Raw genomic sequence first — 11,119 nt, forward strand, 5'->3', positions numbered from 1 at the left:
ATGGAGGAATTAGTGGGGCTTCGTGAGGGCTCCTCTGGGAAGCTAGTGACTCTGCAAGAACTGTGGACTCCGTGTCCTCGAATCCGCAGAAGCATCCAGGGTGAGAACAAGGGTCCCCTCCCTCTCAGAGTCCCCACAGAACAACACTCACCCTAGGCCCAAGATGATCCCCCCTGCCCCTGTTGCTTCTGTTTGCTCCCAGATGACACACCCAGTCTCTTGGGTGGCAAGGGGAAAGGGTCTGTATGTTCGCTTTGAATCTGTCTTTGTAGCCAGAGGGCAGAGAAAACAGGGACCCTAGAAAAAGGCAGAGTAGAGGCCCAGGCATTGGTGGCCACAGCCAGAGAGGGTGAGCGTCAAGGTGGGGCTGGCAGCTGGTGACTAGGGGTATCGCCGGGCACCCCTCCCCACAGAGCTCTCTGGGATGTAAACCCTATGCAAATACTGACTAGAGCTGCAATGTCAGGCTTTCCCGATCCTGCTGCCCCCTTTTGAACTGTTCCTCCAGTTCCCAGTGTGGGAGGAGACGCAGGGGGTCAAAGGTCTACCCTGGGATACAGGCATACCACTCACGGTGCCATCACACACTTGCCATAAATCATGCTGGGTCCGTGTGTGAGGTAGAGTACCTCTTCATCATTTGGACTTTGTCCCTGGGGTTCCTACCCTTTCCTGCCTGGCCCTCCCTGTCCAACGCCTGAGCAGCCCGCAGGGAAAGAGCTGTGACCCCAGTGCCCTGCCCAGGGGCCCTGGAGTGGCTGAAAGAGCGGCTGTTCCGCGTGGGTGAGGACTGGTATTTCCTGATGGCCCTCGGGGTGCTCATGGCTTTGATCAGCTATGCCATGAACTTCGCTATCGGGAGTGTGGTCAGAGGTAAGGCCTCCTCCGCATGCACACACCTTCAGAGCGATGGGATTCCTACACATGCTTGGGCTACCAGCTGGACCACCGGAGCAGTGGGGTGGGAACAAATCTGTGACTGGCCATGCCTGGAATTGAGCCTTGCTTGGCTCTTGACTTGCTGTGTGTCTATGGGCAGGTTCTGTGCCCTACTGGCCTCCGTCACCTCATCTACACAGAGAGCATGGAGCCTCTCTCATTTGAGCTTGGCCACCCCTGTTCTTTCTCTCTTACCTTGCTCTCAATTCAATGACCCTCAGGCCTCAGGCCTGAAGTAGACCCTCCTTTACTTCTCATTGGGCAGCCCTGTGAGTGGGCGCCACAGTCTGACCCCCCAGGGCTGTAGAGGCTCTGGAGGGCTCCCAGACTGCTTGGCATTTCCAGCACACAAGTGGCTGTACAGAGAGATTGGGGACAGCCACCTGCTCCGATATCTCTCCTGGACTGTGTACCCTGTGGCCCTCCTGTCCTTCTCCTCTGGCTTCTCACAGAGCATCACGCCGTCCTCTGGAGGTGAGTCATGGTCACCTGGTTTCTGTCCAGCCTGCCTTGTCCTGCAGTCCCCATGGGTCAGTAGTGACCCCATGTAAGTGCTGAGGAAGCAGGCTTGGAAGAGCCAGGCCATTTATCCAAAGTCACACAGGGAGAGGGGTCAGCAGGGGACCCAGAACATCAGCTCTGTCTGACTTCCCCGGGGCTCCTCCAGGACAAGAAGGAAGATTGGTTCCCATATAGGACTGTAGCCAATGTAGATCCCCTAGGCCTCTGGAGCCACCTCCAGCTACAGGCTGGGTAGAATCTTGAGGGTACATCTGACCCCTAATTTCTTCTTCTGGCAACTGTTATGAATCCTACTCATGGAGAGTATGAGGCTGTTTTTGAGTTTTCCTGGGGAGACACAAACGTGTGCTCATCCCATGTAGAGAACCAACAACAGACCAAAGCAATGACTCCACATTAAGGAAGTCATGCGTTGAGGCTGGAGAGATGGTTCAGAGGTTAAGAGCACTGGCTGCTCTTCCAGAGGTCCTGAGTTCAATTCCCAGCACCCACATGGTGGCTCACAACTATTTGTAATGAGATCTGGTGCCCTCTTCTGGCATGTAGATATACATGCACACAGAACACTGTATGCATAATAAATAAATCTTAAAAAAAAAAGGAAGTACTTACAGAGAGAGTATGGGTGAGGGGTTAGCTATAGGAGCTTAGATGCTTAGATGATTCAGAGGCATCTGCATCACCAAAAAGCCCACCTCAGCTTGGGTGGCAACTGATAAAAAGTGGGCCTTGTAGGCAGTTCAACCAACTGTCAGAACATTGCCTCTCCCCTGAAATTGTTCCTGCTGATGCAACCTTGGAGGGAGGAGCTTTGTGAATCCTGTATGTTTCAGGAGTTTCCTGTGCCTTGTGAGTTTCTTGAAAAAAAATTAAAGTCAGGGTCTTATTACCTAGCTCTATATGGCCTGCAATTTGATACATATATCAGGCTGACCTGGAGGTCCGCCTGCCTCTGCTTCCTGATTTCTGGGATCAAAGGCGTGCGCCACCACAGCCAGCTTATTTCTTGAATCTTAACCAGCCTCTTTCCCTTGATTCAGAAGGAACAGCTACTCAAGAGAGGCTCTGTAGGAAAGGGCCCCAAGAGTGCTGTGTACACAGGGTGCTGAAAGAATTAATGCAGACCCTTCCTTCCTCTGTCCTCTACCTATCTGAACCAGGGTCGGGGATCCCAGAGGTGAAAACCATCTTGTCTGGTGTGATCTTGGAGGATTACCTAGACATCAAGAACTTTGGGGCCAAGGTGACGGGCCTCTCCTGCACCTTGGCAACAGGCAGCACCTCCTTCCTGGGAAAACTGGTACAGATGCGGAGGGCCCACTCGCCATCCTGTTGTCCAGCCCTGACAGCCATGTTCCATACTACAGCCAGCCCAGTCTTGGGGGAGCACATCCAGGTCCCCAAATGTGACAAAAACCAATTAGGGTAGCAGAGGGCTGGATCAAGGATGTGATGCTAGTCCATTGCTGGACAAGGCTTGTGCCTTTCTTCCCTAGGCCCTAAGGAGGAAGAAGAAAGAGGAGGTGGTGGTGGAGAAAAGGAGGGGGAGGAGGAGGAAAAAAGAAGAGGAGAGGAAGAAGGGGGCAGGGAGCACAGGAAGGGTGGGGAGGTGGGGTCCAGCTTTCCCAGCAACAGTCGGGCACTATCCTCACCGTGCAGGGCCCCTTTGTGCATCTGAGCGTGATTACTGCTGCTTATCTGGGCCGTGTGCGCACCAAAATCATCGGGGAATCTGAGGTGAGATGCTCGCTCCGGGTTGGGCCTCCTCAGGGAAGGGGCGGAGAGAGCAGAGCTCAGGGTACTGTTCTTCCCAGAACAAGACCAAGGAAATGGAGATGCTGGCCTCGGGAGCCGCGGTGGGTGTGGCCACAGTCTTCGCAGCCCCCTTCAGTGGTGAGAGCTCCTACACACACGCGCACACACACACACACACACACACACACGCGCGCGCGCGCGCGCGCACACACACGCGCACACACACTCACACACACACGCGCACACGCACACACACACACACTCACGCAACGCGCACACGCGCACACGCACACGCACACTCACACACGCACGCACGCACGCACACACGCACACGCACACACACACACTCACGCACACGCGCACACGCGCACACGCACACGCACACGCACACGCACACACGCACGCACGCGCACACACACGCACACGCACACACACACACTCACGCACACGCGCACACGCGCACACGCACACGCACACTCACACACGCACGCACGCACACACACACTCACGCACACGCGCACACACACACGCGCACACACACGCATGCACGCACGCACGCACGCGCACACACACACACGCACACACACACACACGCGCACGCACGCACGCACGCACACACACACACACACACACACACAGTGTCCTGCAACTGTGTGAGGCCCTTCTGTGCTGTGTGCCCCCCCAGGGGTCCTGTTCAGCATCGAGGTCATGTCCTCACATTTCTCTGTCTGGAATTACTGGAGGGGCTTCTTCGCTGCCACCTGTGGGGCCTTCATGTTCCGCCTCCTGGCGGTCTTCAACAGTGAGCAGGGTGAGCCCCATGGGGGGGGGCTCGTCTCTGCCCTTCCTCTTCTGCGACTCCTCCCTCCTGTTTCTCTCTGTTTCTGCTCCTGCTCCCTTCCCTCCACTCCTCCTTCCTGTCCTTCTAAGAGAACACAGGGTCTGATCTGTGTTAACACAGGGGCAGGGGCGGGGTGGGTCGAGATCCCTAAGGGAGGAGGTGTTGGACTACCTGGGAGACTAGCCAGGTGACTAGAATTGCAGGGAAATTCGAGAGTTGGGTCTGATGCTGCGCCCACCCTTAAGTGAATTGTTCTGAGACTGGTTGAGTGGAGAAGGCTGGCATTGGATACCACTTTCTTCCTTTTCCAGAGACCATCACCTCCATCTACAAGACCAACTTTCGGGTGGACATACCTTTTGATTTACCAGAGATCTTCTTTTTTGTGGCCCTGGGGTGAGTAGAGCCCCAAACCCTGAAAGCCATACTCAACCTAGGATGGTTCTGGCCTCACCCCCACCTCCACGTCCAGGGCCATCTGTGGAATTCTGAGCTGTGGGTACATCTTCTGCCAGCGAATGGTCTTAATCTTCCTCAAGGCCAATGGGTTCATGTCCAAACTGCTAGCCACCAGGTAGGCTGGGCCCTTCAGGGAGTGGCCCACTTCCAGCCTTCTGTAAAGAGCCACCCCTTCCACTGAACCCTTCTTTCCATCAACCCTCCAAAGCTCCTCCTAGCTCATGCCTCACTTATGGTACCCAGACACTGCCCCACTTAAGTGAAAATCAAGCCCCTCCTCGAGTCTGTCTGGTCCCTGAATTCCACCCCCCACCCCCGTCAGCCTCTCACATACGTACCTGCCTTTAGCATTCCTTATGCCCTAGGCCAGCAAGGCCAACCCCATCCTGGCCTGCTAGTCCTGCATCCCAGTCCCTTTATGTCCCCAAAGCTCCTCCAGCCCCTCCCTGTCTCACATCAGGTGTCCTGGTCCCAGTCCATCTCTTTCTTCTTGGGGGATGGGGTGGGGAGGGCGTCTGGAAGTTTCCCCTTCTCCTCCGTAGTCCTTTCTTCAGGGTGCATGCCAAGGCTGTGGGGAAGGGGAGGAGGCAAAGTAGAACCCTTGTCTCCACAGCAAGCCCTTGTACTCAGCTCTGGCCGCCCTGATCCTGGCCTCCGTCACCTATCCACCTGGCCTGGGCCGCTTCATGGCTTCCCGGGTAAGGGGCACTGAATTTGGCGGTGGCAATGGAAAACCCTCATTTGTTGTGCCTTCCTTGTGTAGTTTTGCACCCAGTCCCCTCGAAACCTACTAAGGAAAATGTCTACAGGCCATTTTTCAGATGACAATGTTGTGGCTCAGCAATGCAGAGCCATCTTCAGGGGAAGGGGTACAGTAGGTGAGGCCCGGTAGGGATGGATGGGGACACGCTGACCTATACCACTGCCTCTGCCCCAGCTGTCCATGGAAGAGCACTTGAAGACACTGTTTGACAACAACTCATGGGCTTTGATGACCAAGAACTCGTCCCCACCCTGGCCAGCGGAGCCAGATCCCCAGAACCTATGGCTGGAATGGTGCCACCCACAGTTTACTGTCTTTGGGACACTAGTCTTCTTCCTGGTCATGAAGGTGATGGTCAGTCCTGGGTGAGGGGCTGCTTCCTGAGCTGAAGCCTGGAGCCCTGCCTCCTACATCCAGGTCTCTGATCTGACCCTGGCCCACTGTGAGCCTCAGAAATTCTCCCAGCCTCAACTCCTCCCCTTTCTCTTCTTCCTCCTCCTTCATTTGAAGGGTGTAGTCTCACTAGGTAGCCCAGGCTTGTAACCTGTTCTCCTCCTGCCTCAGCCTCCCAGGTGCTGGGTGACAGTCATGACCCATGGTAACTAGATCAGTTCCCTTATCTTTACAAAAATGCACGTGCATGCATGCGTGTGTGTGTGTGTGTGTGTGTGTGTGTGTGTGTGTGTGCATGAGTGTGTGCATTCGAGTATGTGCCAGCACGCCATAGTGCAGTGTGGCGATCAGGGGACAACTTAAAGAAGTCAGTTTTCTCCTTCCACCAAGGGATTCCAGAGGCCAGGCTCAGTGGCAAGAGCAGTCACACACAAACCCTGGCCCCCGGTATTCTTTGAGATGGAATAGTTGCCTTTTCCTAAAGTCAGCCTGAGAGAGAAGAGGAACAAACCTAGCATGTGCTCGCACACAGTGGATGCTTTACTGAGGCTTGCTTAGTTCCTTCCCTTGGTTGGTGTCATCTCTAGTGCCAGAAGCTTCGGTGGGCCCTGGCCTGGGCATCTTTTCTCTAGGAGCCTCCCACCCCCCTTGTCTGAGCCCTACTGTTTGCTCTAACTCCTGCCATGTGGGTACCACTTCCCTACAGTTCTGGATGCTGATCCTGGCCACTACCATCCCCATCCCCGCTGGGTACTTCATGCCCATATTTATCTATGGTAAGACTGGGATCTCAGAGGGTTCAGGGGCACCAGAGACATGGCTTCCCCACACCACCTTCCTCCCAAGGTGGTGTTGGGGACGGGGCAGGGTTTGAGAAGCTTAGGATCAGGTCAGCATGGTTGTGTCCTTCACCACGAGTCTGTGGCAGGAGCTGTCATCGGGCGCCTCTTGGGAGAGGGTTTGTCTGTCACCTTCCCGGAGGGCATCGTGGCTGGAGGTGAGGTTAATCCCATCACGCCTGGGGCCTATGCTCTGGCAGGTGAGTGGACTTAGGACCAGCAGGTGGGCAGATCTCATGGGTTGGACTGAAACAGGGGACATGCATGAACTAGCCACTGAACCTTCCATTGTGTCCCTCATTCCTCAGTAGGCCTGTTCACTCCCTGAGTCGTTCCATCCCCCAAGCCTCCCTTCTTTTTTTCTATTGCTTTTTTCCCCCCATCCTCCACCTGCTCTGAATCTCTTTCCTCTTGCCATGACCAGGTACTCCCGATAGTACTCTCTAAGCACTGCTGAGCCTAACCGTGGTCACACTATGCCCACCTTGCCCTCTGGGTGAGCCTGGCTGCTGGCCTGAGTCACCCACCGTGGCTCTGTCCCTGCAGGTGCTGCTGCCTTCTCCGGGGCGGTGACCCACACCATCTCCACGGCACTGCTGGCCTTTGAGCTGACCGGACAGATTGTTCATGCACTGCCTGTGCTGATGGCGGTGCTGGTGGCCAATGCCATCACTCAAAGCTGCCAGCCTTCCTTCTACGATGGCACCATCATCGTCAAGAAACTGCCATACCTGCCATGGATTCGTGGCCGCAAAATTGGGTGAGCCTCAGGCTGGCTGATGGAGTGATGATGCCCAGAGTGGTCTGGGGTGGAGGGACCCCTGGAAAACACCAGCACAGCTAACTCTGAACTTTAGGGGTTAGGGCTGATACATAACCGCCCTCTGGTCCTCAACATCCCCAGAGCCCCATGTGCTGGTTGAGAACCTGGGTCTCTATCAGGTGAGGCTGATAGGGAATGAGCACCAGGTGGGGGAAGTCCTTCTCCTCCCCATCCCTGCTCTGATGGCCTTTGTGGGTGGTTGGCATGCAAGTGGGCTCTGAGGACATTCCAGTTTGTGCTCTAGCTTCTTCGGTCCCCAAGTGGTGTATCTCAAAGGCTTCAAGAGTCACTGAATCCAAGACCCAGCTCCAAATAAACCTCAGTTTCCCAGCCTTTAACATAGTGTGGGTCTAGCTGGGTGGTGGTGTCACATGCCTTTTAATCCCAACCCTTGGGAGGCAGGCAGATTTCTGTAAGTTCGAGGCCAACCAGCTCTGCAGAGCTAGTTCCAGGACTAAGGCTGTTACACAGAGAAACCCTATCTCAACAAACCAAAAATTATGGTTGGGAGTCACTGCAACACGAGGGACTGTTTTTTTTTTTTTTTTTTTCTTTTCTTTTCAAGACAGGGTTTCTCTGTGGCTTTAGAGCCTGTCCTGGAACTAGCTCTTGTAGACCAGGCTGGTCTAGAACTCACATAGATCCGCCTGCCTGCCTCCTGAGTGCTGGGATTAAAGGTGTGAGCCACCAACGCCCGACCAGGAACTGTTTTAAAGGGTCGAAGCATTAGGGCAGTTGAGAGCGCTGGTCTAGAACCTATGGGCCCCCCAAACCCATCCTTGAGAAACATAGGTCTTCTCTCCGAAAGGCGTCTCGGGATGACCCTGCCTTGCCCAGGGCTGGTATCTCCCTATCCCAGGGCCTGACCGGTGCCTCCCTCTGCTCACAGCTCCTACCCTGTGTCTGTGGAACACTTCATGAACAGCACCCTTACCACGCTGGCCAAGGACATGCCCCTGGAGGAGGTGACCAAGGTCGTGCTCTCCACAGACGTGAACCAGTACCCCCTGGTGGAGACTACACGTAAGTAGCAGCTTCGAGGAGAAGGTGGCTGCCTGGGAGGAGGGGTTGGCCTTCCCTTGGCTTTCCCCTAAGGCTCCCAGTGTCAGGCAAGCAAGGGCAATCGTGGTGTCAGATCTGCTCCTTAACCCAGGCTCTCCAATTGGGTGGCTGTGTGAGTTGGGGCCAGTGCCTTAATTTCTCTGAGTTTCATTTCTTCGTGGAGAAAATGGACCTAGAAACCACTTCTGGAGAACGTAGGGTCATATAAAGATAAGGGGTGTTTGTAAGATGACCCAGGACTGGTTCTTTAGATTCTGGGGACCAAGACTCCTGGGGCTACTACTAAGGTCTTCTAGAAGCTTCTCTCTGCATCCCTGAATGCCCCACCCACCCCTTTCAGTTGCCAAGAAGAATACATCCTTTTAAAGACAGATGAATGGTGTCCAGTCTTAGGGAGGAATCTAACCCGAGCACCCTCTCCAGCTCATAAAGCATAGTACCCAAGTGGGGGAGCTAACCGAGGTAGGGGAGGAGCTGCCTGAACCTCAGCAGAGCACTTATCCATCCATGCGTCCCCTCTCTGCAGATAAGGTGAGGTGCACACTTGGCAGGGGTAGCACTGGTGCCCATTTTCCCGTGAGCAGGCCCCTTGAGCGGTGAGCAACAGGCACAACCTTTGTCACTTATATGCCCACACCAAGAAGAATAAAGTCGCCGGGCGGTGGTGGCGCACACCTTTAACCCCAGCACCCAGGAGGCAGAGGCAGGCAGATCTCTGTGAGTTCGAGACCAGCCTGGTCTATAAGAGCTAGTTCCAGGACAGCCTCCAAAGCCACAGAGAAACCCTGCCTCGAACCACCCCCCGCCCTCCCAAAAAGAAGAATAAAGTCAGTCACCAGCAAGAGAAAGAATGCTGGCTATACCTCTTGGGGTCCATGAACTGCAGTATTCTTGTATGGAAAACATGGAGGGTCACCATAGGCTCCCCGCCAACATTAAGGATGGCCCTGCCAAGAGGCTTCACTTCCTAGAATTGGTTTTGGTCACAGAACTCCCAACAAGACAGGCCTTGGCTCTGGATCCCCACAGCCCACCCAGGAAATAGATGGTTTCGAAAATGAGGGAAGGCACTTCTATTGTATTATCCAGTTGCCTAGTCTGTTTGTGGTATTAGGGACTGAATCTAGGGCCCGGGGCATGCTAAGCAAACCTCCTGCCACTGAGCCACAGCCATGTCTAGTCCTAGGGTTTTTATTTACTGGAGAAAAGAGAAAATACCAAGCTGTATCCTTGGTGAAGAACGCCTACCAACTCTTGGGATGCCTGTAAACTCCCATCATGTATCCAGGCTAGTCAGGCTGGCTTAGCCTCAGCACTTAGTAGGACCAGCACTCAGTAGGAGCTCAGGTTATAGTGAGCCTCAGGGCTCACTCTTCCACTGACTTGACTCAGATTTTAAACAACTAGATGGAACACAGAGGAGAAAACCCAGCTGTGACACCCAAATGCCAAGAGGCTAATGTCCCCAGCTTTCCCCTCCTAAAATGGGAGGTTCGGGTATCAGAACATCTGCTAGCCCACTGGCAGCCTTGCCTGGCTGCCCTCAGCTGCCGTGTCCATGTGGGAGCGGAATGGTGTAGGGCAACAATTAACCCACCAAAGCCTGTTTTCTCTTCTGTAAACTGTGTGATCAGCATCCTTAAAAGACCGCACACAAGCTTATGCTAAGTTTCCTTAGACATGAGAGCACACAGCATTTTCTCGTCACATAGTAGGTGCTCAGCAAATGTGACTCCCATGTTCGTGACGTGTCCCTCCTTCTGTACCGTCTAGAGTCTCAGACCTTAGTGGGGGTTGTAAAAAGGGCCCACTTGGTGCAAGCGCTTCAGACTGAGCCATCGTCCTGGGCTCCAGGCAAACAGGTGGGTCCCCCTGCCAGGTGTGGGGACAGGATGGGGCTGGTGAGCTGGGCTGTGAAGGGAGGAGATGGCTAACCTCTTAGGGAGAGGAATTTGGAGAGCAGCATCTAGAAGCTGGTGGCTGGCCAGGGCCCCCATGGTCCTTTCCCCATCCCCAGCCCTGTCTCCAGGATATCTTGGCTAATGGCTGCCCCACCCAACCAGTGACACTGCAGTTATCCCCAGAGGCCACCCTGCATGAGGTAAAGGGAGAGTTAGAGCATGGGGAGGCCTGATGGGGAAGTTCCTTCCGGCTGAGGGTTCACTCAGCAATTCATGTGGACTCTGGCTACCCCTAGTGGTCAGATTGCACATTGCAGTCTGCTCACCAGACTCTGAGGAAGGTGTGTGTGTGGGCAGAGGGATGTCAGCCTTTCCTCTCAATCCCCCTCCAGACACACAACCTCTTTGAGCTGTTGAACCTTCAGTTGCTGTTCGTGACGTCATGGGGCAGAGCTGTGGGCTCTGTGACCTGGGTGGAGGTACTAGGAACTTGAGGGTGTGGCAAAGCTGAGGATGTGGGAGCATCAAATTTCTTCCTGCCCAAGCTTAAGGACTCTTATGTAACCCGCTTTCCGGATGACAGTGCCCCCTGGGCCTGGGACCCCAATCAACACACTGGCACTCTCCGGGTTCATTGACTCTGTCTATGCATGGGGCAGGACCCTGCTCTAAATCTTCCCTAGGGAAGGAAGCCACCAGTTCCTAAGCCCCTGAGTGCGGAGGTCCTCACCTCCTTTAACTGTTTCTCCTCCCTATCCTCTACTTCTCTGTTAGTTGAAGAAAGCAATTTCAACCCTGACCAATCCGCCTACCCACAAGTGA

At 54.6% G+C, this 11,119-nt stretch overlaps 1 protein-coding gene across 2 annotated transcripts; it reads left to right on the forward strand.

The window, feature by feature from the left end:
* LOC100753750 (chloride channel protein ClC-Kb) lies at positions 1–11,119 on the forward strand. Of its 2 annotated transcripts, XM_035438882.1 has the most exons (19): positions 1–100; positions 745–873; positions 1,285–1,413; positions 2,622–2,761; positions 3,121–3,198; positions 3,276–3,354; positions 3,902–4,027; positions 4,369–4,453; positions 4,530–4,631; positions 5,130–5,214; positions 5,454–5,627; positions 6,379–6,448; positions 6,601–6,711; positions 7,058–7,271; positions 8,224–8,357; positions 10,170–10,258; positions 10,414–10,497; positions 10,690–10,776; positions 11,072–11,119. In XM_035438882.1, exons 1-19 carry the CDS (start codon positions 1–3, stop codon positions 11,117–11,119), a joined length of 2,064 nt encoding a protein of 687 aa, XP_035294773.1. The 2 variants fall into 2 exon arrangements, with proteins under 2 accessions (XP_035294773.1, XP_035294774.1); XM_035438883.1 differs by lacking the exon at positions 1,285–1,413.

The sequence above is a fragment of the Cricetulus griseus genome, chromosome 2 (genome assembly GCF_003668045.3).
Source record: "Cricetulus griseus strain 17A/GY chromosome 2, alternate assembly CriGri-PICRH-1.0, whole genome shotgun sequence".
In the NCBI taxonomy this organism is placed as follows: Eukaryota; Metazoa; Chordata; class Mammalia; order Rodentia; family Cricetidae; genus Cricetulus; species Cricetulus griseus.